Source organism: Elephas maximus, chromosome 2, assembly GCF_024166365.1.
Source record: "Elephas maximus indicus isolate mEleMax1 chromosome 2, mEleMax1 primary haplotype, whole genome shotgun sequence".
NCBI lineage: Eukaryota > Metazoa > Chordata > Mammalia > Proboscidea > Elephantidae > Elephas > Elephas maximus.
In genome coordinates this window covers 37859224-37886224 of record NC_064820.1, presented here as the reverse complement: position 1 = coordinate 37886224, position 27001 = coordinate 37859224, and the positions used below count along the sequence as shown (strand labels likewise).

Here is a 27001-nt window from a genome sequence, read left to right as displayed (position 1 = left end):
TCCATTTGACAATTTCTATACAAATTGTTCATATAAATTATATTTTAATGAAGAGCCTTCTCTATTGAAATATTTACAGATGAAATGATTATGTCTTAGATTTACTTCAAGATTACCAAGGATTGCGGGTGAGTGTGGGGAAAAGGCTGTAGGTGAAATTCAGCTGATTGGTAACTGCTGAAGCTGGGTGACAGCAACACAAAGTTGCACTATACTGCCCCCTCTACTTTTCATTATATTTTAAGTTTTTCACAATAAAAAGCTTTTTGTTAATCATTTTTCTAAATGGACCACCCAAGCCTAGAATACTGCAGAAGCTTTTCCAGAATGGATGCATTTGAATATATAAAAATATATAATAATGTCAACATACATGTTTTCTCTAGTCCAATACCACGTTTTCTTATCATTGAACCAAATATTTTTTAAAAAGACATTTGTAGATCTCAAATGTCACCCTAAAAGAATAGAGCAACACACCAAACCATCAACACTCCCTCAATTCCATTAAGTACCCATCAAAATGAACTGACCTAACTCATTATAGGTCATATATTTAAAATCCATTTTAAAACAGCTCTAGAAACTACACAAACAATGAGTTTCATATGCTTATTAACTACCAGGAAAAATAGTAATTCCTTGTAATTATCCTAAAAGTACTCCTTCAGGTCTATAGTTTAAGAACTCGGTCTTCAAATTTCAGGACAGGCCCCATAATCTTCACAAGGTTGGATCATACTACATCTTATTACATAATTTGAAGAGACTGATTATCTAGTGCTACTCTGACAGAAAAACCACAAGTGGGTGGCTTTAAGAAACAGAAATTTATTTTCCCACAGTTTGTTGCTGTTATTAGGTGCCGTCGAGTCGGTCCTGACTCATAGCAATCCTATGTTGGCCCCTGCCCTGTTCTCACAGTTTAGGAGACTAGAAGTCTGAATTCAGGGTGCTGGCTCTAGGTCAAGACTTTTTCTCTCTGTTGACTCTGGAGGAAGGTCCTTGTCTCTTCTGAGCTTCTGCTCCTGGGCAGTCTTCATGTGGCTTGGCATGTCTTTTTCCCATCTCTCTTCTGTCCACTTGTTTAATCTCTTTTATATCTCAAAAGAGATTGATTCAAGATAACATACACTAATCCTGCCTCACTGACATAATAAAGACAACCCTCTCCCAAATGGGGTTATAACCACAGGCATAGGTTAGGATTTACAACACATATTTTTGGGTGACACAATTCAATCCATAGCACTGATTTTTCTAGTCTACTTCAAAAGAAAATTGTTTCAGTCCCTTAAGTAATTAAAAGATACTCTATTAACAACGTGTAACATGCAGATGACACAACCTTGCTTGCTGAAAGTGAATAGCACTTACTGACGAAGATCAAAGACTACAGCCTTCAGTATGGATTACACCTCAACATAGCAGAAACAAAAATCCTCACAACTGGACGAATAAGCTACTTCATGATAAACAGAGAAAAAAATGAAGTTGCCAAGAACTTCATTTTACTTGGATCCACAATCAACACCCATGGAAGGAGCCGTTAATAAATCAAATGATGCACTGCATTGGGCAAATCTGCTACAAAAGACCTCTTTGAAGTGTTAAAAAGCAGAGATGTCGCCTTGAAGACTAAAGTGCGCCTGACCCATGAAATAGTGTTTTTCAATCTTCTCATATGTATGCAAAAGCTGGACAATGAATAAGGAAGAATGAAGAACTGATGCCTTTGAATTATGGTGTTGGCAAAGAATACTGACTATGCCATGGACTGCCAGAAGAATGAACAAATCTGTCTTAGAAGAAATACAACCAGAATGCTCCTTAGAAGCAAGGATGGTGAGACTATATCTCACATACTTTGGACATGTTACTGGGAGGGACCAGTCCCTTGAGAAGTGCTTCATGCTTGGTAAAGTAGAGGGTCAGTGAAAAAGAGGAAGACCCTCAATGAGATGAATTGACACAATGGCTGCAACAATGTGCTTAAGCATAACAACTATTGTGAGAATGGCACAGGACCAGGCAGTGTTTCGTTCTGTTGTACATAGGACCGCTGTGAGTCGGAACTGACTTGATAGCACCTAACAACAACAACTATAGGTACTCTATATCTTTTTTGAAATCATTATTGCTAACATACTCTACTAAGGTGAGAAGACTCATTTCTCTTAAGAAAGCTACCAAAACTATCCACAGTATTCTAGATGAGATGTGTCATGATTTTGAATCATGGAGATATTCCCAATATGTTGAAAGGTAGGCTAACACTGGGCTTAATAACTAAGAGATTGTCCACAGTACAAGAGAGACTCCTGGGTACATACCTTAGGGAAATACCTCACCAGAGAAACAGAGGAAGACCCTCAATGAGATGGACTGACCCAGTGGCTGCAACAATGGGCTCAAGCATAACAATCATGAGGATGGCACAGGACGGGGCAGTATTTCATTCTGTTGTACATAAGGTCGCCATGAGTCAGAACCAACATGACAGTACTTAACAATAACAACATGGTTCAACAGTATATTGTGTAAATAAGTAACTGAAACCCAACTTCACACAGATAATAAGTATAGAGCTGCGACTGGAACCCAAGTTTCCTGACTCCAAGTAAGCACCTTCATTGTCAGTGTTAATTTGTTTATTGAGCAAAACACTTCCCTGAACACCTAGTTCACCCCCAGGGATAAAGCACCAAGTATATAAGCCTTTTCTTTAGAAAACTTAGCATGACTTTTCTAGCATGCATAAGGTTTTCAAGATGTTATCTGCATCTCGGACAGGAGAAAAAAAGAATGAGGGAATTCGCCTTAGCAGATACACTTTTTAATTAAATGTCAGGAAAACAGGATTAGAATTTTTAAAAAAAGAAAAGGTAATATTGGATACTAGATTGTTAAAGTCAGCTCCGCTCCAGGAATGCTGGAAAAAAATTATAAATTGGCGTAAAGCCAGGAAAAAAAGGGTTAGTCTCCTTAAATCCACTGCTCATAAAGTCAATTCATCATTATTTAAGGATCTGTTACTTTTTTTAAGAGCTGAGACACAGAAATTAAAGGGGAAAAAAATCTTAATCAGAGTCTCTGTTCTCTAAGAACTGGGATGTCAAAAATTCTATGTAAAATATCACTATCATCTGATATAAGTCCCCCGCCTCCCGGGTACAATGAATGCATTAAGGAGGTTGGCAGTCAGCTCACATTCTTCCTCCCCACCCACATTATTGCATTCACACTGGGCCGTTTCAATGTCCCTGTGCATTATCCATTCATTCAACACCCTAGGCTCTTGATTCCTTGACCACCATTATTATGATGAATTTCCTTTCCGCTCAATTTCATCAACTCATTCTCGTGCACGTACCCTCAACTAATGCTTCTTAGACTTTAACAGGCATACCGTTCACCTGGGGATCTTGCTAAAATGCAGATTCAGACTGAGTAGGTCTGGAGACTTGGAGTCTGAGATTCCTCATTTCTACAATCTTCCATTGCTGATGGTTCATAGAATACCCTTTGAGTAGCAAAACCGTAGACTTGTCATTACCTGGAACTGCTCTACTTTCAAAATCCTTGGAAAACTCATTTTTTACTACAATCTCATAGCCTTCCACTCCCTTATGTGTGCAGAACAAGCTCTTGGAACTCAGACTTCTATCTTCCCTTGGCTTCCCCTCTACACTTGGTCCAGCAGAGCTCAGAATGGGGCAGTCCCCAATGACGGGCTGAGGGCAGGGAAACACATTGTTATCCAGGAGAGGCGCTGAATGGGAAGCTGGCAGTGGGGGGTCTGCCACTGGAGAGGGTGGAGTTGGAGGTATAAATTTGGGTGTTATTCAAAAACAGGTGAACATCTTACATAGGCAAATGGATGTGTTGCCCAGAAGTAGTGTTTAGAGAGAAGTCCAAGGAAAGCACCTTGGGAAACACTAACATTTGTGGAGCAAATAGAAAAGACGAGTTATTAGAGATGACTAATAAAGACACAAATTTTTTTTTTTTTTTAATAAAGACGCAGCAACTCAGGTAGAGAATTTGGAGACAGTGGTGTTTGGCAACCTAGGCAGGTGTGATGGTTAATGTTATGGGTCACCATGGGTAGGCCATGAATCCCAGTATTGTATAACTGTCCTCCATTTTGTGGCATCGTGTAATTAAGTGTTGTAAATCCTAAACCTCTATGTTAATGAGGCAAGATTAGTCTGGGGTGTATCTTAAGTCATGCCTTTTATTAAGTAAGTCTCAAGCCACAGCCTTACTCAAGTCATACCTTTATTCAAGTCATGCACTTACTCTAGTCAAACCCTTTCTCAAGTCACCACCTTGCTCAAGTAAGGGGAGTTTCCTTGAGGGTGTGACCTGCATCCAATATATATGAATCCTCTGGCAAAGCTCTCTCTTACTATGGATCCTGCATCTAGCTTATCATTATCTGACCTCTGGTTCTTGGAACTTGAACCAGCAGCCTGCCATCTGACCTGCTGATTCTGGATTCGCCAGCTTCCATAGCACTGTGAGCTAGTAGTCTATCATATGACCTGATTTGCCATCTTCAGCAGCCCTATGAGCTGGCAGCCTACTGTCTAACCTGATTTGCCAGTTTATGCAGTCCTGTGGGCCAGCAGCCTGTCATCTGAGTTGCCAAATTTTGTTCATCAGCGTTTGCAACCACATGAGTCAGGAGAAGTCACCAGACCCACAGATTTGGGACTTGCCAGCCTCCACCATCCTGTGAGCCATTTCCTTGAGATAAATCTCTTTATACACACTCACATCAGAACACTTAATTGTGCTCATGAGAAACCAGTACACAGACCAAGAAGCAGTCATTCAAACAGAACAAGGGGTTACTGCATGGTTTAAAATCAGGAAAGTATGTGTCAGAGTTGTATCCTTTCACCATACTTATTCAATCTGTATGCTGAGCAGATAATCTGAGAAGCTGGACTTTACGAAGAAGAACACAACATCAGGATTGAAGGAATTCATTAACAACCTGTGATGTGCAGATGACACAACCTTACTTGCTGAAAGTAAAGAGAACTTGAAGCACTTACTGATGAAGATCAAAGGCTACAGGACTAAGGTGCACCTGACCCAAGCCATAGTGTTTTCAATCAGCTAATATGCATGTGAAAGCTGGGCGACAAATAAGAAAAACCAAAGAAGAATTGATGCTTTGGAATTATGGTGTTGGCAAAGAATACTGAATATGCCATGGACTGCCAGAAGAACAAACCAACACGTCTTGGAAGAAGAACAGCCAGAATGCTCCTTAGAAGCAAGGATGGCAAGGCTTCGTCTCACATACTTTGGACCTGTTATCAGGAGGGACCAGTGCCTGGAGAAGGATGTCATGCTCGGTAACTTCCAAGAGCAACTCAGCGAAAAAGGGGAAGACCATCAGTGAGATGGACTGACACAGTGGCTGCAACAATGGGCTCAAGCATAACAACAATTAAGAGGATGGCGCAGGACGAGGCAGTGTTCCATTCTCTCGTACATAGTGTCGCCGTGAGTAGGAACTGACTCGAGGGCACCTACAACAACATATATACATATGCATGTATATATAGAGAGAGAGAGAGAGATGGGTAGATAGACAGACAGACAGACAGATATAGATATAGATATAGATATAGATATAGATATAGATATAGATATAGATATAGATATAGATATAGATATAGATATACCAAAAGCCCCCACAGTACAATAAACTGACAGACGTGTGGGGGATAGATAGATATATACATATATACCCAGTGCCATGTAGGTATATATATCCATATACATAGATAGATAGATTTCATTTGTTTTGCTTCTGTAGAGAACCCAGCCTAAGACAGGAGGAGAGAGAGACCTTTTCGAACTACCCCTCTCCACAACCCCTCCATTCAAACCAGGTTATTTTACTCACTATTCCCTAAATATTGGGGTAATAGTGGTTCAGCAGTAGAATCCTCACCTTCCATGCAGGAGATTCAGGTTCCATTCCTAGCCAATGCACCTCCTGCATTGTGGCCACTACCTGTTGTTCAGCATCGCTATGACACTGAACAGGTTTCAGTGGAGCTTCTAGACTAAGATAGATAAGGAAGAATGGCCTGGCAATCTACTTCAAAATTAGGCAAGAAAAACCCTATGGATCACAACTCTCAGATCCGCAGCCAATCATGGGGATGGTGCAGGACCAGATGGCATTTCGTTCCATCACACATGGGATCGCCATGAGTCAAAAGCTGACTCAACAGCAGCTTATAACAACATTCCCTAAGTGTGTCTAATGCACTCCTGCTTCTAAGCTTGGGTTCCCTCTGTTTATCTCACTTAGAAGGCTCATCTGTACCTATTTATTCTTATTCATCCTCCAAGAGCCACCTACACAGGTGCTGACTTGTCCTTGGAGAACCTAGCACAATGCCTTGCCCAAAGTAAGGGCTCAGCAAGTGCATGATGGGATGCATCCTGGTTCCATCAACAATCACCCTTCAGGTTGAGCTGCCTGCATTGTGACACATCGGCTCAAGTGGTCAACAAAAATACATGCATACTTAGAGGGAAATGAACTATATCTGAAATCAGCTCAAGAAATTAGTGAATACTATATGTATTTATGGACATATGGTTACTATAAATATAGATCATGGCTGAATACAAAAAAAAAGAGAAAATGGCCAAAAATTGAAAAGAAATAATTTGTGTGGCAACCATAGGCAAACTGGGGTGCCAACCTGATGCAGGGCTATTTACTAATTCAGAGATTAAAGCTCTTTAGGATCTTTAAGGATAGGGTAGAAACAGCTATCTGCTGCCAGTGATTTAGTGATTATCTCACAAAGAGATAACTGGGTAGAAGAAATAATTCATAAAAGTCCCCAAGTTCAGTTCAATGGTCACGCTGTTTATGGTATACACACACACACACACACACACACACAAATCCTCTGTTCATCTCTTCCCTACCTCCAAATCACAGCATTCGAGGGCAAGGTTTTTAGATCTTTCCAAAGTGAAGCAAGTTCCTACCAGGTGGGAAAAAAATCACACAATAACGACTAATCCAGGGTGTCCGATTTTCATATTATGCCAGCTTAATAACATTTTTTCCAATTAATAAATCCACACCTGCTAATTCGTGGAAATCACAAGCAAATGGATACTTAATGTTTTGCCATCAAACAAAAAAACAATTTAATCAGGAGATGCTCAAGTCCTTAAAATACTCCAATTTAGTACAACTAAAGTAGGTGGGAACCCTGGTTGTGCAGTGGTTAAGAGCTACGGCTGCTAACCAAAAGGTCAGCAGTTCGAATCCACCAGGGGTTCCTTGGAAACCCTATGGGAGCAGTTCTACTCGGTCCTGTAGGGTCACTATGAGTCAGAATCTGCTCGATGGCAATGGGTTTGGTTTTTTTTGTTGCTGTGTTTTTTGTTTTTTTTGATTTAAGGTAGAGGGCCAGTGAAAAAGGAGATGCATTGACACAGTGGCTGCAACAATGGGCTCAAACATAGCAACGATTGTAAAGATGGCACAACAGCAAGGCCGGGTGGTGTTTTGTTCTCTTGTACATAAGGTGGCTATGAGTCAGAACCGATTCGACAGCACCTAACAACAGCAAGGCTCTTAAAAGCTATGAAAACAAACCATTTTAGAGCAAATTTCCCTTTTATTTCAAGAAAATGAAAGTGATGTATTTTTTAGATTTCAGTATATCTTCATTTAAGTAGGTTTGGAAAATCAATTGATGTTTCTTTGGCTGGAGAAAATGACTGGCTTTCAATAAGTCCTTCCTCTTGCAGTGCCTTGGTCCTCCTGATTATATTTGACTAATAAAACTAATCTTATTAATATGCTGGCATGTGAATTCATTATTTTTCTGTTGTTAAAAGCCAACTTGTGGTTTGCTTTTATTCTTTCAAACACAATTAGTAAAGCCCTCCAGTGCCTGAAAGGGCCTTTTCATTTGGACAAATTATTCCCTGGCTGACTTTGAAGAAAGGGGGGAAGGGTTAAGAAGGGGAGGGAAACAGAGGAGGGAGGGGAACGCCTCGTCTATTCTGATGCAGCTTTAGGGGACACAAAAGCCTGCCTGTGCCTCATCTCTCCACAAGTGGACAAATAGGGCGTGCAGACGCTGCAATTTTTTTGTTTTTCACTTTAATGAACAGTGAACTTAAAATCTTCAGTCAGAGTATACAGTTCCAATTAAACTCTATTATGTAAGACAAGAGGGAGGGAAGTGTCTGGCCAAGATTTTATCTGATGATCTGATAACTTTACAGTCGATGTCACCTCCCACATTGCTTCTCTGCAAAATGAGTGGCAAAATGCAAGCTGGTTTAGACAGCTTTACTGCTGGGCCTTCTTCCTTCGTTTAAGGAAATGACAGCGTTGTTTTTCAACAGTTTGGACTTTCCGAAATGTAATGTCTGGCCTACCTAAACAATTATTTATTAAACGCTGTCTCTGTTCAAACACCTTGGCTAGATAAATCGCCTGCTCCACAGCCTCCCATTTTCTGTGCGTTAGAGGGGGACCTGGAAGAGAGGGAATGCCCTGGTACACACCCATCTCACTAACAATATTGCTGTGCAGCCGCACTGCTGGGATATTTGTTTAATTAGTTAAATTTTCACCTTTTAAATAGGGAGGAAAAACAAGCTATGGGTGGCCCGCTAACCTCAAATGAGCAAATACCCAAGGTTATAAAATCACCCCCTGCTCAGAATACCTGGTTAGAAATGAAAACAGCATTTACCAAATTCTACCCTAAGTCAAGAACAGAAGTCGCATTAACAAGTACGAAATTGAATTTGAAAGCCAAAGTACTAAGGATACAGCATTATTTCATTTAAAAAAAAATAAGAGAGACCCTACCCGTTCTTTCAAACTAAAACACCTTTCTTAGACCAAAAACAAGGCCATCTCTGAGATTAACCAGGGAAATGCTAAAACAATCCTGGTCCACTCTTCAAAGCTAGGCTCTGATTTTGTGTTTGCCAAACTATACTTGCAGCTGTGTCTTTGTAAACGCAAACAGGACACACGACATTGCAATTACTCAATTTGTATACACAAGGCAGGGTTCTGCATGTACAAAACTTACACGCCATAGAGTGGTGACTAATTGAAGCTGAAAAAAAGCTGGTCTTTTGTATTTAAAAATAAAAAAAAAAAAATTTTTTTTTTTAAAGCTGGAGTAAAACAAATTTCCAAGAGATTTTCTGATGCAATATTACAAGCAGCAGAATATTTTATTGTAAGACAATTCCCCTAAAATGCCAGGGAGAGGAAGTTGTGAAAATTGTTACACTGTGATCTTTCAATACAGGATAAGTAAATTCCACCCCCAGGTAATGACAATGAAATGCAGTCTCTAAATTAAGACTAAACTTAGAAAATACTCTTAACGTGTGATAACAAAAAAAAAAGTTGTCGAGTCAATTCTGACTCATGGTGACTCTGCGTGTGTAAGGGTAGAACTCTGCTCCACAGGGTTTTCAATGGCTGATTTGGGGGAAGAGTAGATTATAAGGCCTTTCTTCCCCAGTGTCTCTGGGTAGACTCGAACATCCAACCTTTCAGTTAGTACCTGAGCTCTTAAAGCTTTGCGACACCCAGGGACTCATATAATAACAGAAACCTGGAAATGGAAAAGCCCCTTGAAGTGGTGGTCCAAATCTCTGGTTTTGAAGTTCTAAGAAGAAACTGGCCACGGGCCTGTTCAGCCAAAGCCCACCAGGCAAGTCCCCAGCAGTCCATGGTCAAGAGCTCTGCTTCCCTACAGCTCCTTTCAGGCTGGTTAGCCTTTGGCCCTAGAACGTTGCTGTCTGCACCATCAGAGCTTATGAGGGAGTGGATCATAGGCAGAGGAATGCTCTCTGCTCTGGAAGGTTACGTTGGAAGGCAACTGGACCCCATGTTGGGGCTTTCTAAAAGAGCTCAAGTCCTAAATGTTGTTCCAAGTTTTTTGTTTGTTTGTTTGTTTTACACTAAAAGAGTTCTAACAGATTATAGGAAGGGTGTAAAATTGCTACCATTGCATTAAGGTCAATTACAAATATTCTGCCAGGGCCCAAACATCTTCTACAATTATTTTTATGCAAATATCCCATTTTTTAAATCTTAAAACCAACCAACTTGGCTTTAAAAAATCTACTTTAAAACCTAAAATTCTACTTACACTGGCCGCAGGTTTCGTAGATGATTTTCCTACATATGTACAAAAGAATAGTTTTTAAATGAAGTTGGTGAAGAGCTATATTAAAGAAAACCATTTAACCCTGGACACAAAGTAAACCAGTCTTCATGTGTTCTGTTGTTAGGTGCTATTGAGTCAGTTTCAACGGACAGCAACCCCATGTGATAGAGTGGAACTGCCCTACAGGTTTTCTAGGTTATAGGGTCTGTATGAGTCGGAATCAACATGAAGGTCATGGGTTTTTTGGTTTTAATCTTTACAGAAGCAGATCACCTGTGGAGCCACTAGGTAGGTTTGAGCCACCAGCTTTCGGTTAGCAGCTGAGCACTTAACCATTGCACCTCGAACTTGTAAAAGAACAACTCTTTTCTTAATGTGTGTGTTATTGTTACTGTACTTTGCCTGTGTGCAATGGTTTCTAAACAATCACAGAAGACAGGCGTGTCTGCGTGTCTGTGAGGGTAAGAAGATAGGCACTGACCTAGTAAATCAAGACAAAGTAGCCCCAAGAAGGAAAACTGGAACCAAATGGGGACTTTTAAAGAAGCTAGCACATTTGGGACTCGCACACACTCTCTCTGTCTTTGCCCCTCCATTCCTTGTTTTAAAGATAAGAAGATGATCTCTCACCTACAAAAGATGGCACTGCCATCTTTGGACACATGCCTGATATTGAGATTCAACAATCCAGAAGAGACTTCCAGTAAATCACAACCATTTAAACACATTAAAAAACAAAACAAAAACAGTTGCCATTGAATCAATTCCAACTCATGGCAACCCCATGTGTTTCAGAGTAGAACTGTGCTCTATAGAGTTTTCAATGGCTATGATCTCTCAGAAGCAGATCACCCAGTCTTTCTTCCAAGGCGCTTCTGAGAAGATTTGAACCACCTATCTTTCAGTTCGTAGCCAAGAGCTTAACCATTTGTACCACCCAGAGGCTCCATATTTAAACACATAAAACCCACTGCCATTGAGATTTAAACACATACTCTCTCTAAAATTTAAAAATCTTAACCGACAATAAGGGAATCTTTTTTTATGTAAACCTACAAGTGGAAAGAGCATATATTGGAAGGAAATAATAGATAAGAAATGTCAACAAAATCCTGGAAGTTAGAAAGGGGTAACCGACTCAACAGACGTGAGAAACTAAAACCTAAGTGTCCACAAGAGACAGGCAGGGAACACCAACAAGAAGCAAAGTCCTTCAAGTCTGGAGGCTCAAGAAATGAAGACACATGTTACTTCTGGAGGTGAGGATGCAGTGGGATTAACAGTAAGAGGATTAGCTGAAAGTCTGTAAATAGAGCACTTAAAAGTCAGATCTCCTCCCCAACCTTACACAAACAAGAAACTGCCCCTTTCCATCAAGGCAGAAGACCAGAGATTTATTGTCTGAAGATCTTGAAGCAAAGACCAGGAGGGTACCAGGCACAGCTGGAGACTGGATGAAGCATAAACCTGAAGATGATGTTTAAGTGAAAAGTCTGCAATTCTAAAGGTGAGACTCCCCCTCCCTGGGCTCCCAGAATATAGGGTAGCCTTTTGACTCTCGGAATTGACTCAACAGCAACGGGTTTGGTGTTTTGGTTTTATGACTCTCAAGAAGGGAACTGAAGGATAATTCTTTAGTGAAACTGACCAACCTGGAAGAAACAACCTACAGATAATCATATTTGGCATCCTCCATTGAAAAAGCTAGCTGGACAACTTATTAACTTACAGTAAAATCCACCACTAGGTAAGTTTACTCATAAGCACATTTTCTAGAGAGCTCTTTAATGGCTCACTCTTAAACAGGCACCTAAGGATTACCAAAAATTATTTAAGAGAAGTCTTTAATATGAACGAGAAAGAGATCAAAATTGATAGTCCCCCTCCCCCCCCAAAAAGGGAACTTGGAAGAAATAGGCAATGCAGGAAATAGAAGAAAACAGAAAAAAAATTTTTTCAACGTATGTAAGACACCAGGATTATAAGATGCACCTTTGTTTTACGTATCCTTATAAAGAAAAGATTCTACCTCTTAAATTATGACAACCCACCAGTCATAACATAAATTTCAATTTTAGAGGTGTTACAATGTGACAAAAGCATATTCTAAAATCAGTGAAGGGGTATACTCTGAGAGATAAGTTATTGCATCCAGGAAACAAGATCGTGGTTCTATTTTTAAAAAGGGGGCATTCATAGAACAAGAGTGAGTTCTTATAAATTAAAAATACAGTAGCAGAAATTAAAAATTCAATAGACAGTTTGGAAGATAAAGTTGAGGCAATCCCTGAGAAAATAAAACAAAAAGGCAGAGCTGGAAGATATGAGAGAAAATTAGAGGACAACTGAGGAAAGTGAACATCAACTTAAAAATTTCCGGAAAGAGAAATCTAAAAGTCCAGTGCAAAGACTAAAAATGACCTAGACCAAGGCACATCATTGTCAAATTTCAGAATATTGGTAAGCCAATTGTCTGGCTACTTGGTCTTCAATTCATCTCCTTCCCTACCTCTGATCTGCTCTGCTCTTTATCATAGCAGGATGACTCCTGAAGGCTGCATCTCCATGTCAGCTGACTTCTGGCTAATTCGGCCAACAAGAAGCACTGGCAAAGGGTTGGATGCAGCAGGAGGAGAAGTCAGAACATTTCTCCCCCTCTCTCTTTACCTTGGGTAGTATCTCTAGCAGAGACAGCATTTTCTCCATGCTTCTAGCTCCTGTAGCCAGCCCTAGCTTCTGGACACTGGTAAAACTACCTCTTCCCTGGTCCTTCCAGCTCATAGGGTGGTAATAGTTTTTTGCCGTTTCTAACCTCTGGCTCACCTTACTGCTCCATTTGGCATTTCAGCTCTTCCCACACTTTAAAGTTTATTTCTCCTATTAAATTCCTTCTGTTGAATTACCTGGTGTAGGCTCTGTTTTCCTGACTAGACCCTGAATGATACAATCTGGAATAAGGAGAAAAAACTAAAACCTTCTAGAGATAGAGAAAAATAAAGTAACATGAAAAAGATGGACAATCAGAGTGGCAATACCCAAAGCTACAAAACAACAGAGCAATGAAAACAAAATTTTGAGGGGAAATAATCTTCCAACTAAAATTTTATACCCAGCTAAATTAATACAAGGATAAAACAAAGTGCTTTCTGATATGCAATGTCTCAAAAGATTTTCCACTCGTGTCCTCGTCCTCCTTTGAAATGAAGATAAAATTCAAGAAGAAGATCTGATATCTGTGAAAAAGGGGATTTAACACAGGAGAGAACTGTGGAAATTTCCAGGCTGAAGTTGAAGAAAGCAACTACTCAAACTGGAGCAGAAAGACAAAGGGCTCAAAAAAAAATTTTTTTTTAACATCATTACCTAAAATGTTTGACTGAGAGAATGAGAGTGAAACGATGAGAACTACATGAAAGCAAATAAAAAACCAAAGCAATTATCGACTTCAGAGACACAAAAGCTACACAGGAAAAGAAGTATCATAGAACAATACATGGTTCAGTTGTAAATAATATTCCTATGACCATAATAACAAAAGCTATGAACAGAAGTTTTGTTTTGCTTTTCTTCAATTTTTTTTTTTTTTTAATGTATCTTCAACCAAAAACTATGTTAGAAAAATACTGGGAGGATGGAGAAAAAGGAAGTATTGGCAGAGGAAGAGGATGTAAAAGAGTTAAATCTTTTTCTACTTAAAAAAATCAAGAGGTAACATCAAAAGTTTTAATATTAAAAGCAGCAATAGAAATAAACTATTTTAGGAATTGTAGGCACAGAACTGGGCAGTGTTTCGTTCTTTTACACAAAGAGTCGCTATGGGTCTTAACTAACTCAACGGCACCTAACAACAACAACATTTTAGGAATATGGAGGGAAACAGCAGAAGAAGCAGACAAAAAATGACGGTTGCTTCTAAGGAACGAGAGTCAGGAGCAGAGAAGGGCAGAAGAGCAAATTCATCTTTGTCTATAACTCTTAGAGTACTATGAATATTTTTAATTCAGTGTGACTTTTTTTCATTCATCGTATTGGGCCCTTTCGCTCTAAAAAGCCATGTATTGTTTTGATTTCTACAACAATAACGTCAGGGAAAGAAGGTGAGCTTCACTCAAGGTCAGAGCCAACTGTTAAAGGGCCAGGCAGTGAATGGGTCTCAGAAGTGCCAAACACAATAGGAAGAATGGGTCAAGGCCAAGAGTGGGAATTACAGGGCCCAGAAGCCAGAGAGACTGCCAGGAGTGAAAAGATGTCTCCAATGTTGGCTCAGACTAACCTGAGAAACAGTAGTAGGGTCAAATTTAAATCTACCTCTCAAACACATAATGTGAAAATACTAGGAATTGGAAAGGCTGGGCTGGCTCCCTAGTCCAGAATGAGTGAATGAATACATGAACATCTCTTTCTTCTCAGGAATAAATCGAGTGACTTTAGAATGTAAGATAATAAGGCAATAATAGAGCTGTTAGATGTTTCTCCAGTTTCTTCCAGAGGAATGATTTTTCAATGCAACCCTTATGCACAATGTTGTATCTTATCCACGTGAATAAACAGGGCTCGGGACGATAACTGGGCAAATGGTACGCCGGCCTGTCATGGTCTAGTTCAATGGTCTTCACGTTTTACTCCACTGACACTATTAAGAATCAGAGGAGGGGTTATGACCCTTCTCTCCAGAAATATACACGTGTGCATTTACACAAAAAATTTGTACACAATTATAAAGTTAATGGACTATGGGTCAAGAAACCCTCACCTACTCAAATAGACAAGGAAATCACAGACATTTGGATATATTTGAAAAAAGCTTCCTACTAAAAAAGAACTAATATATGTGATTTCACTCCATTTGATGTCATTTCTCTGGGAACATGAGTATTTTCCCATTATGTGCCACCTTTGGTCTTCTATAAGTTGTCCAGACTCTGTCAGTACCATCAACAGCAGAGTGCTTTAGACCAAGCTGCCTGATATTTTATGTCCATGTGGTACAGAAATTCAGCAGCCTTGGGCTCCCCAAAGCTCGTGGACATGGATATTTATGTATCTACTTGAGTATTTTTAGGTGATGAGGATCCCACCCCAGATGGGATCACTCCGTTGTCAAGATCAAGTTCACAGTCATGCTCCCTGCTGCACTCAACCAACAGCGTCTGACAATCAAGGAAATGATGGTTTATACTTCAGAAAAAAACAGGGAGAACAGGTTGCTGCAGAGGAAGAGGAAACAGAGCCCTGGCTAGCCTTTGTCAAGTGTGTGAAAGAGTAAAGAGACACAAAAGTGTGCATTTGGGCTGCAGAGGTACAGGGAAAGGAAGAAAACACTTCAGCCTTTGCTGCCTGCCAGGCTCACTTGTAAAACCTAAGACACTTAATCTCAGGGTCATGGGTTCGCCCCCATACTGGGCACTTTGTTATTAAAAAAGGGTCAGACTGATGTAGTGGAAAAAGAAAGTCACTGAACCAGGAGTCAGGGGATGCATCTAATCTTGGCTTGGCCGCCACACAGTGCATTCTCAAACCAAATGCCAGTGCTCTGGAATTGGACGCACTCGCGGGGTAGAAGCCAACCACCTCCGTAAGACGCCCTTGAGTGAGAGCCACCGCACCTGTGGGTGACCCAGTAAAAATCACCAGAGAAGGCCAGGCAGGCACTTGGCAAAAATTTGCCTGAGCCATGCTAGCGTCCACTGATACTTCAGGGACCCTCCTCAGTGATGCTTTACTTCTAAACTTTAGATTTCTGATGACCTCCAAGTAATCTTCAGAACCCCATTGTAAAACACCACTACTATTCCCCAACACCATCTCCCACAATATAAGTGAAACCAAACACCTGGTCTTATGTGTCTGAAAAGGTCAAGGCACCTCCATCTTCACCCAATCTTCTTGTACTGACTTCAATCTACAAGTAACATTTGACGGGCCTCCTCTCCCTGCCGACCTCAGTTTCCACCACTGTTCATAAAGGGGGTTGGATTCAATGTCCTTGTAATTCAATAATAACAAGAATAAAAAGCACAATAATAATACCAGTTGTCATCAAGTTAACTCTAAGTCATGGTGATCCTATATGTGTTGGAGTAGAACCGTGCTCCATGGGTTTTTCAATGGCTGATTTTGTGGAGGAAATTGCCTGACCTTTCTTTCAAGGTGCCTCTGGGTGGACTCGAGCACCAACCTTTTGGTTCCCAGCCGAACTCATTAACCAATCTGCACCACTCAGGGACGCCACAATAATAATAACTTGCTTTTATTGAGTGTTTCCTATGTGCCAAGCACACATTAAAGGGATACAACAGCAAGCAGAAACAGACGTGGTTCTACTCACAGAGTTTAGAGCCTAGGGGAGGAAAAAAAAAAACCAAATTAATTAGGAAATCCCCACGTGGATGTGTAATTACTACCTGAGAGATGTGCTCTGATGGAAAGGAGCAGAGTGCCTCAAGATAGTCTGGGATTTCAGGAGAGGGTGTCCTGAGGAAGTGCTATTTATGCCTGAGGAATGAGTAAGGGGCATGAGAGGCGTTATGCATGCAGTCATACACGCTGATCTGCAGTATAAGAAACAACAGTAAGGGAAATAATAGCTACCACCCATTGAATACTTAATAAGCGCCTGGCATTGTGTTAAATAGTATTTATGTGCAATTCTTAAATTCTTTCAACAATCTGTTGCTTAAAAATTATCATCCCCATTTTATAGTCAGTAAACTAAGGCACAGAGTTTCAGAAACATGCCTAAGATAAGAATAGTAAGAGGCAGTCAGGTCTTGGAAACCCAAGCCTGCATATTTCACTACTAGGCTATTGCTATGGATTGAATTGTATCCCCTGAAAAGTTATGTTTAAGTCCTAACCGCTGTACCTGTTTGAAAATAGGGGTTTTCTTTTATTACTTAATGAGGTCATACCAGATTAGGGTGGGACCTAAACCTAACCTTCTGAATGGTATCCTATAAAAAGAGCAGAATAGACATGGAAACAGACATAACGGGAAGGTGGACACCAAATGAAGATTCTTCTACAAGCCAAAGGCTGCCAAGGGACACCCTGGCTACGGGCAAGAAGGGACCCTCCCATAGAGCCAATGCCCCAATTTGGGCTTCTAGCCTCCAAAACTGTGAGACAATAAATTTTTGTACTTTAAACGCACCCACTTGTGGTATTTTTTGTTATAGCAGTAGCAGGTAAGTAAGACAGTTATGCTGCCTCCAATGGTGGCCATTACCAAAACCATTCCGGCCTTTAACAAACAAACCAAAAAAACATCACTGCCATCAAGTCAATTTCAACTCATAGTGGTCCTACAGAACAGAGTAGAACTGTCCCATAGGGTTTCTACAGAGCGGCTGCTGGATTTGAATTGCTGACCTTTTGATTAGTAGCTGAGCTCTTAACCACTGTGCCACCAGGGATCCACTTGGCCATTAGGCCCCATTAAAAACATGATGGATCAGAAAGACATGGACTTCCACTAAGTTCAAGAGTAAGAGGACAAATGTATTTATAAAAGTATTATTATATTACTCATGGGAATGGAGGAGACACTGTCATAAGATATATATACTAATAACCAGACAAGTACAAGTCATGCAACACCCATAGCTACAATGATAGCATACCTCCGTTGTTGTTAGTTGCCATCATGTCAGTTCTGACTCATGGCAAGCCCATGTACAACAGAATGAAACATCGCCTAGTTGTGAACCATCCTCACAAGCGTTGGTATGTTTGAGCCTACTATTGCACCTATTGTGTCATAGAAAGTTTCCCTTGTTTTCACAGCACAGCTCTCAGTAACCCTATCTTCTATCACACCACACACATGCACATGAAATAGGAGTGAAGAGTTGACCCAAGAAAAGCTATTCCACAGGATACCAATAACCTTTGAGACAACCCAGCCTGAAAAGCTCCACCAAGGCAAGTGTGGGTAGGTTCGACCATTATTACATTCTCCAAATATGAGCTGGGGATCGAAAAGCTCGAAAGTCTTGAGACAGAGACAGGCCGAGTTAATCCAGACATACGGAGATGGCTAAAATTAGAAGAATCTAGCAATACAGATCACATTATAATAGACTTTTTAAATCTGATTATCTCAAGAGATGTAGAAAAAGTATTTGACAAAATTCAACACCCAAACCTACATGGGTGATAAAATTAACACACACACAAGTACAAGTAAAACTGGGGCAATCTAAGTAAGGTTGGCGGATTACATCAGTGTCAGTATCCTGGCTGTGACATTGTCTAATCATTTGCCAAAATGTTACCACTGGGGGAAGCTGAGCAAAGTATACAAGGATCTCTCCATATTCTATTTTAAAACTGCATGTAAATATGCAATTATCTCAATGAAAATTTCATTTAAAAAAAAGAGATGGGGCAAGGGATAGAGAGGGAGAGGAGAAAGAGGGGAGATCAATTTTGTAGAAACAAAGTTATGTTAATTCGTCAAAGCTTGGTAAGTTAAAAATGAAAAAGAATAAATTTCCTAAAAAACATCATTGCCATCCCATCAGTATAACTTTGTAAAAAATTTAAAGTTTTAAACTTTTTGCATTTGGAGCAGATCATAAATTTCCAAGGCTGCTGACAATATGCTAAGGTGATTCTGACTACTAACATATATGAAATGGAATAGGGCTATCATGCAATTTGTAATGCCTACAATAAAAATCTGTGTCCAACTCCTTCCCTTAACTTCTATCGTGGAGATCATGATGCTTGTTATGCTATTTTTGCTTCAGCTATCCTAGTAAAAGGTGTCACTTTGCCCCCCCAAAAAAGTTCCAAACAAAGAATAAAAGGGAACTTCCATAATTTAATAGACTCCCTCCCAAGAACCCCGCAGCAAACAACATGCTTAAAATGTAAAATGTTAGATGCTCTCCATTAAGAACAAGGCAAGGATGCCCACGACCACTGCTTATATTCAATGTTGTACTGGGGTTCTAGCCAGTACAAAATGGATTCATTAATTAATTAGAAGTATTAAGAATTGAAAAGATAGAATTGTTACTCTTCACAGGTCATGTGATTGTTTAGAAAGTGCATGATAAATTTTATGCAATAAATAAATTTTAGAACTAGTAAGAGAATACACCAGTGTTTCTGGATTTGAGATCAATAGCAGAGGTTAAAGAGGTCATGACCGATTTCTTGGGCTGAAGTTCTAAGCAGATAGATGAGACAATCCATTAGTAGAAATAAGAGAAGCAGAAAGACCTAGAAAAGAGATGAGCCCCAGAGTGTAGACTATAAGCCATTGCTGCTCTTGCTAAGCATCTCCTATATTAGATCTAGGTCTAGCATCTACAGTCTGGAGCCCTGGTGGCATAGTGGTTAAGAACTTGGCTGCTAACCAAAAGGTCAGTAGTTCAAATCCAACAGCCACTGGTTGGAAACTCTACGGGGCAGTTCTACTCTGTCCTATACGGTAGCTATGAGTTGGAATCAACTCGAAGGTAACGGGTTTGTTTGTTTGTTTTCTAGTACCTGCAAGGCCCAGCCACACCTGGCTCCTTGTTCCTTGATTACCTTTTTTTGCTCTTCTATACTCATCACGACCACATGTCTAAACTTACCTGATAAACACTCATGAATATTAAAGACAGACACATCTTCAGAACTAGATTAAGTAATTATTACAAGCTCTAATTTCTACTTGATTCAACAATGATTAAATGTTGAGATAACATTTTTATATATTGAGTTAAATAAAGTATATTATTAATATTAATCTCAACTGCGTGGTTTTGTGTTTTGTTTTGGTTTGGTTTTTCACTTTTTCAATATGCCAACTAGAAAATTTTAAATTACATACGTGACTCACACTTGTGACTTGCATTATATTTTTATTGGATTGTTACTGATTTAGAATGCCAAAAGGCATTTAAATGATGTGTATATAATATATACACATATGTTTTTATGTATATGTATATATTGAAAACATTAATAAGTATGTTTTAAGACTCTGTATGTCATCTGATAGAAAATTCCTATAAAAAAGATAGATATAATTTCATAACAGGAGCCCTGGTGGTACAGTGGTCAAAGCACTTGGCTGCTAACTGAAAGGTCAGCAGATCGGACCCACCACCTGCTCCGTGGGAGAAAGATGTGGTGGTCTGCTTCTGTAAAGATTACAGCCTTGGAAACCCTGTGGGGCGGTTCTGCTCTGTCCTTCAGATTGCTGTGAGTCAGAATCAACTTGATGGAAGCGGGTTTGGTTTTGGGGTTAATCTAGCAACAATAATACAAGAGAGGTACCACTTATTGAGTTCCAACTATATGACAGGGCAAGAGCTAAATGCTTCAGACAGATTATCTATAATCCTTCCAACAACACCACACTGGGTCAGGGAGACTGAGTGATTTGCCCAGGATCACACAGCTAGGAAGCGCTGGACCCAGGCTCTGAAGGCAGGTCGTCTGAGGGCAATGCTAGTACTCTGAGGTACTTTAAGTGAAAAAATTGGAAGAAGCCCTGTTTGGAAGTAACCATATCTTAGGAAGCTGGTCATCATCTACCTTGGGCAGGGACCGTCCAAGCCATATACCCATCATGAAAAAGGTGCCCCCTTTTCTGTGTCAGACACTGTGGAGTGAACAGTTTCAAAAACCAGTGCACCCACCCACCTGGTCCAAGTGCCTCGCCACTCGTCTTGCTTGGAAAAAGGATTTGCAGAAGTGAGAAGCAGCAACACAGCAAAGGGTACCAGAGGCAGCTGGAATGATGGAACAATGGCACCAAGAGAGATGTGGTCAGCTGCCTTTGCTGCCACTCGTAGTAGATGAGTACCTCTGTTTAAAGAAATATCCTTAGCCTCATCTATGCTTCTGATTCTAGTCCACCCTTAGAAAATGTATCAGTAACAATAGCACTAATGGTATGGAAAGCCCTGGAATACTTGAGTAGGAAGCAACTTGAAGCAGAAGGGGATAACATCAGCGACGACAACAAGGAATAGGCCAGTCATTAAACTAGGTTGCCAAAAGAAAAACCCATTGCCATCAAGTCAATTCTTACTCACAATGACCCTATAGGGCAGAGTAGAACTACCCCATAGGGTTTCCAAGGCAGTAATCTTTACGGAAGCAGACTACCACATCTTTTTCTCTCAGAACACCTGGTGGGTTTGAACCGCCAGCCTTTCGGTTAGCAACCAAGCGCTTAACCACTGCTCCAGCAGCACTTCTTAATTAAAGAAAGAGCCTTCTAAAAACCAAAATACTTTCTGCCATCAAGCTTTGGAAAAAATAGGCATGCAAAATGTTGACACTCCTTTATCCATCTTCTCCCCCAACAGCCTCCTAGCCAGATAGGCAGATGGAAGTATACAGACATCATCGCAGTGTTCCCCCAAGTACCCACAAAATGCAATTTTCCTTCCTGCAGCAGCTGGAGAAGAGTAAGTAAAGGGTGCGGGTGGATGGGAGTGGGGGAGGGAGGAAGAAAAACTGGTCAGAAAAAAAACACACACACACACAGAAGGCAACAGCAACATGCAGACCTGAACCTAGGAATTTTTGAATGGTTCAGAATGGGACACGTTGTCACCTTTGATTTAATTAGAAGACTGTTTTCAGGATGCTGAAGGTCTAGGCTCATAATCAAGCACTTACGTAATCCTCCTCATTGAGTCCTTGTTTCTCAACAGAACTTTTCACCTCCATGGAAAACTTCTCAAACTCAGGTTTCACTGTCCTCAGTAGAGTGACTGTTTGGAGGGATGAGTATGCCTGCTTAGCTTCAAAGTCGTGTTTGTCTCCTCGCTTCCACGAGCCATCTCCTACAGGAGAAATAAAAATATTTATAATTCCAAGCCAGTCGCTGTAAAGGGACAATTATCCCTTTTCAAGTGCAATATGTCCCTGCATGTTACTTTTGGCAGCCGGGGCAAGAGGTATTGTCATAGTTTTGCACTTGGGTGTAATGTGACAATGTCAAGATCCTTAAAGGAGAAGAGGGCTCTTTGGACATGTGTCCTTTGAAATGCGAGAGTGAAAGAAAAGCACTATTGAGGTAATTGCCTCCTAACAACCACATAACTGCAATTTTTAGCCCGCTAGAACTGCAGCAGCACAGGAAGAGGAAGTATGTGTTTATTTCGTTCTATTCAAGCTTACTTTTTAATGCCTACAATCAATTGTAGATGTGAACCACATTGTTCCTGGGGCACATAATAAGCCTGATTGATGTAGCTGTTGAATGGCAGGATACAGTTACCTACTGCAACGGGTATACACAAATATTATAAAGTTGGTGCTGTTAAAAAAGTTATAGATTATTGATCTTCTTCCAAGCTCTTCAAGGTGAAGGTAGTTTAGGTTAACTTGAGCATTTGTATCACTCTTGTGCAGGAAGCATCAGGAAAATTCTTCACTGGACAGTGTTCATCAGTGCATCAACAGTATAATACAAATTGCTCATACACTGAGCACATACATCATAGAATAATAATAAAAGTATTTCATTGAGCACATTCTATGTATAAACTCATTTAATCCTCCCAAGACCCAGTGACGCAGGTACTGTTACCTCTCTGTTTTACAACGAGGAAAGCCAGGCGTGGAGAAGCCGAGCATCCCACTACTGCCCAGCCCTCCCTTTTACAAGAGCGAAGGCAAATCACGTGCATGAGAATTTATTTTTGAGAAAACACAAGGCCTGTAGAGCCCAAAAAGGAAATAAAAAAATCAAACCCATTGCCGTCGAGTTGATTCCAACTCATAGTGACCCTATAGGACAGAGTAGAACTGCCCCATAGTTTCCAAGGAGCGCCTGGTGGATTTGAATTGCCGACCTTTTGGTTAGCAGCTGTAGCACTTAACCACTACACCACCAGGGTTTCCAAAAGAAAATACTGACCTCAAACTTTTGACCACAGAGCCCTGGTAGTGCAATTGTTAAAGTGCTCAGCTGCTAACGAAAAGGTCAGCGGTTTGAACCCACCAGCCCCTCTGTGGGAGAAAGATGTGTCAATCTTCCTCTGTCAAGATTTACAGCCTTGGAAACCCTGTGGGGGCACTTCTACTCTGTCCTATAGGGTGGCTATGAGTCAGAATCAACTCAACAGCAATGGATTTAACTTTTGACCCAAAAAAAAAAAAAAAAGCAGTTTTTTCTCTAACTTATCATTATGATTCCTGAATATCTCTGAAAATACAACAAGGAACTCACACTACTGAGTCATTTGTTCACTGGGAGCCCCCAGTTCGCAACAGACCCTTCAAGCTCAAAGAGCTTGCCCAGACCACGCAACACTCACCCTATTCTTACAGAAGTGAAGCGAAGGCCTGGTGGCTTTGAAACTTCTATCATAGCTTTAATCAGACAAACATCAACTCCTGTCAGCTGCTGTCCAGTCAGCCCCAACTCAGAGAGACCCCGTGCACAACAGAATAAAACACTGTCCAGTCCTGTACCAGCCCCATGATGGCTTGCAGATCGGACCATTGTGAGCCATGGGATTCTCATCGGCTGATTTTCAGAAGTAGATCACCAGGCCTTTCTTCCTTGTCCCTGTTAGTCTGGAAGTTCTGCTGATACCTGTTCAGCATCATAGCAACACACAACCCTCCACTGACAGATGGTTGGTAGATATGCATGAGGTGTACTGGCCAGGAATCGAACCTGGGTCTCTCACATAGAAGGCAACAACTCTACCACTGGACCACCAATGCCTCAATGTTAGTTAACTATGTACAACTATGCAAGGTTCTGTGATAGCCACAGTGGGCATCACAAATGCCGGAACAGCCTCCACCACCTTCAAGAGAGGGACTTGGACACAGACATGCAAACAACTGAAAAGTATTACAGGGTAGGATTAACAACTTACTTGGGGAGTGGGGCAGGGGGAGGGGGCTTCAAAGAAACTATGCAGAGTGTGGAGGAAGAAGAAATGAGCTTCAACGGGGGGAAAGATTTCATGTGAGGAGGAGACATTAACTGGTCCTAAATATGTGAATAGGATTTTAATACGAGAGGGGGTAGAAGCCATGCCTGGCAGAGCCCACAGCACAGGCAAAGGTGCAAATGTGTATGACAGCCAGTAGGCAGCTGGGAACCTCAGCCTGGACATGAGAAAGGACAGAGACAAAGGATTTGTCTGTGGAGGTATCTATATAGTCAATAATAGCTACCATTTATTAATTGCTCACTGTGTGCCAGGGAGCTGTTAAAAGATAAACAAGATGGAGCTAAGGACAGAATTCATGAGGGACTAGATCAGCTCTTCAATGAGCACAAGATTAAATTTCAAGCCACCAAACAAAACCCGACAAAGTTCTCTTCCTCCCAGCTGAAGTCTCCCAGACACCGAGGCCACAGCATGAGCAGTCACCACGTCTACGTGCAGAGAATGAGTGAGCTAGGCGGTGCTGCCACCAGCCAGGGGCAATATGGCAGGGCGCTCCATGACCAGACAAGATAGTCTTTGATAGGCGACTGAACCCGTTTGACAGGAAGGCCCCAAATTCCAAGACCATCCAGAACATCTTCGTCCTGTGGAGGAACCCGTTCCTTATAAAAAAAAAAAAAAAAAACCAGTGCCATCGAGTCCTTATAGGCATGCAAAAATATATATTGATTCGTTTTTATTTGACGCAAGGAGTCAAGGCTCAGTGGGAACCATGTTTCTTTGGCAAAGAGGGTCCGAGTTTCTCGGCTCCAGGGAAGAGGTCTCTCCAGGGGCACAAGAGGAGAAATACTTAACCATGTAAGTTTTATGCTGTGTAACCAGAAAGTCCACCGCTCGTCTGTCAGTTTGTCATACTGTGGTGGCTTGCATGTTTTCGTGATGCTGAAAGCTATGCCACTGGTATTTCAAATACCAGCAGGGTCACCATGATGAACAAGTTTCAGTGGAGCTTCCAGACCAAGACTAGGAAGAAAGACCTGGAGATCTACTATTGAAAATTAGCCAATGAAAACACTATGGATCACAACAAACTCTTGTCCAATACAGTGCTGAAAGATGAGCACCCTTAGGTTGGAAAGCACCCAAAATACACGGTGACCACAACAATGGACTCAAGCATACCAACAATCGTGAAAATGACACAGGACTGGGCAATGTTTTGTTCTGTTGCGCATGGGGTCACCATGAGTTAGAGCCAACTCAAGGGCAAATAACAACAACTAGGAAGAACATCTAGAACTAGAAATAGCAACTATCTCAGTTACTAAAATGGGGAAACAATTTTTTTTTTATTTGAAAAAGGTAAAATCCAATACAATAAATCTACCTACCATAGGCTAAAAGATTATAGCTTTGGAGTTTTATTTTCTAGAAAACTTCCCCTAGAAAAATAATGGAAATGATTTTGTTGTTGCCCCAGAGGGTCTTCTAGGCTGTAATCTTTACGGGAGCAGATAGCCAGGTCTTTCTCTTACAGATCCACCGGATGAGTTCGAACCATTGACCTTTCAGTTAGTAGCCAAGCACTTAACCACTGCACCACCATGGCTCCTTAACAGAAATGATAGTGCTTAATAAATTTAAGTCAAGCTACATAGCTATCTATGCACAACCATAACAAATAGTGACGTCCTGCTTTTATGGGCATCTCTTCTCTGCAGTGTGTCCTGTTGAATGCTAGGAAAGCAGAGATCGGCTTGGCATGATGTCCCATCAGCAAGGACAAATTTAATTCCGTAGACAACTGGGTGCCTCTGAAGATTTATGAGCGGAACAGCAGAGTGACATGATCAGAATCATGCCCTGGGAAATATTCATGGATTAGACTGGGGAGACACGGAAGGTTCACAGCCCGCACTAATCCAGGCAAAAGGTTATAAGAGGCTATCTGTGGGAAGTTATACACCAAAATTATTTAAATGATTCTCGGGGTGGTTAGACTCATGGGTGGAGTTTTGTTTTGTTTTTTTTTTACTTTTTTTTTATATGTGTCTGAACTTAACAATTTTTCAATAATAGATATTTAATACTGTTTTAATCCTATGCAAGAGAAATCTCAAGACCCTACAGCAGTTAGGGAGTGAGGGAAAGCAGCGAGGGAGGCACAGCAAGGATGACGCCAAAAAAGGAAGGAGAACGGGTTGTCATTAAAAGAAACAGTGTAGCTACATGCCGGGAGGATGTCAAGTGAACATGGAAATGGTCATCGTTTCAGTTTGAGTCACGGTAAATCGAAGGTGACTACAGAAGCTCAAATGACAACTCCCTGCTGGCAGTGGCTCTAGTGTTCTGAAGCCATAAAGAAGAAAGAGAGCTAGAGACAGTGTTAGAGTCATTTCTATGCAGCTTGCGGTTAGAGCCCAGGCCAGCTGGGTGGGAAAAGGGGATGCTATTTTTAGTGAGCAGGAAGAGTAAGAAGAGACAGAGGAGGAGCTAACAGAAAGGCCAAGGATGCTGGGTCACCAAACCTCAGTGTACCAAACCAAAACCATACCAAATCTGTTACCATCAAGTCAATTCTGACTCACAGTGACCCTATAGGACAGAGTAAAACTGCCTCTTAGGGTTTCCGAGGAGCAGCTGGTGGATTCAAACTGCCAACCTTTTGGTTAGCAGCCGTAGCTCTTAACCGCTGCACCACAAGGGCTCCTAAACTCATTGCTGTCGGGTTGATTCTAACTCATAGTAACCCTGTAAGACAGAGTGGAACTGCCCTATGTAAGCGCACAGGGTTCCCAGAAAAAGACAGATGTTTAATTCACAACCAAGGCATCTGACGTGCAGCCACCACTTGTCTATCAGGAGACTTGTGTGTTGCTGTGATGCTGAACAGGTTTCAGCAGAGCTTCCAGA

At 41.0% G+C, this 27001-nt stretch overlaps 1 protein-coding gene across 3 annotated transcripts in view; it reads right to left on the bottom strand.

Annotated features, from left to right (window-relative positions):
- Window positions 1-27001, bottom strand: part of NPR3 (natriuretic peptide receptor 3) — an 87053-nt gene that overhangs the window by 39692 nt on the left and 20360 nt on the right. For all 3 annotated transcript variants that reach the window (XM_049861733.1, XM_049861713.1, XM_049861723.1), the window contains exon 3: window positions 21849-22015. In XM_049861733.1, the coding sequence (XP_049717690.1) occupies window positions 21849-22015 (167 nt within the window). The remainder of the gene's footprint in view (window positions 1-21848; window positions 22016-27001) is intronic.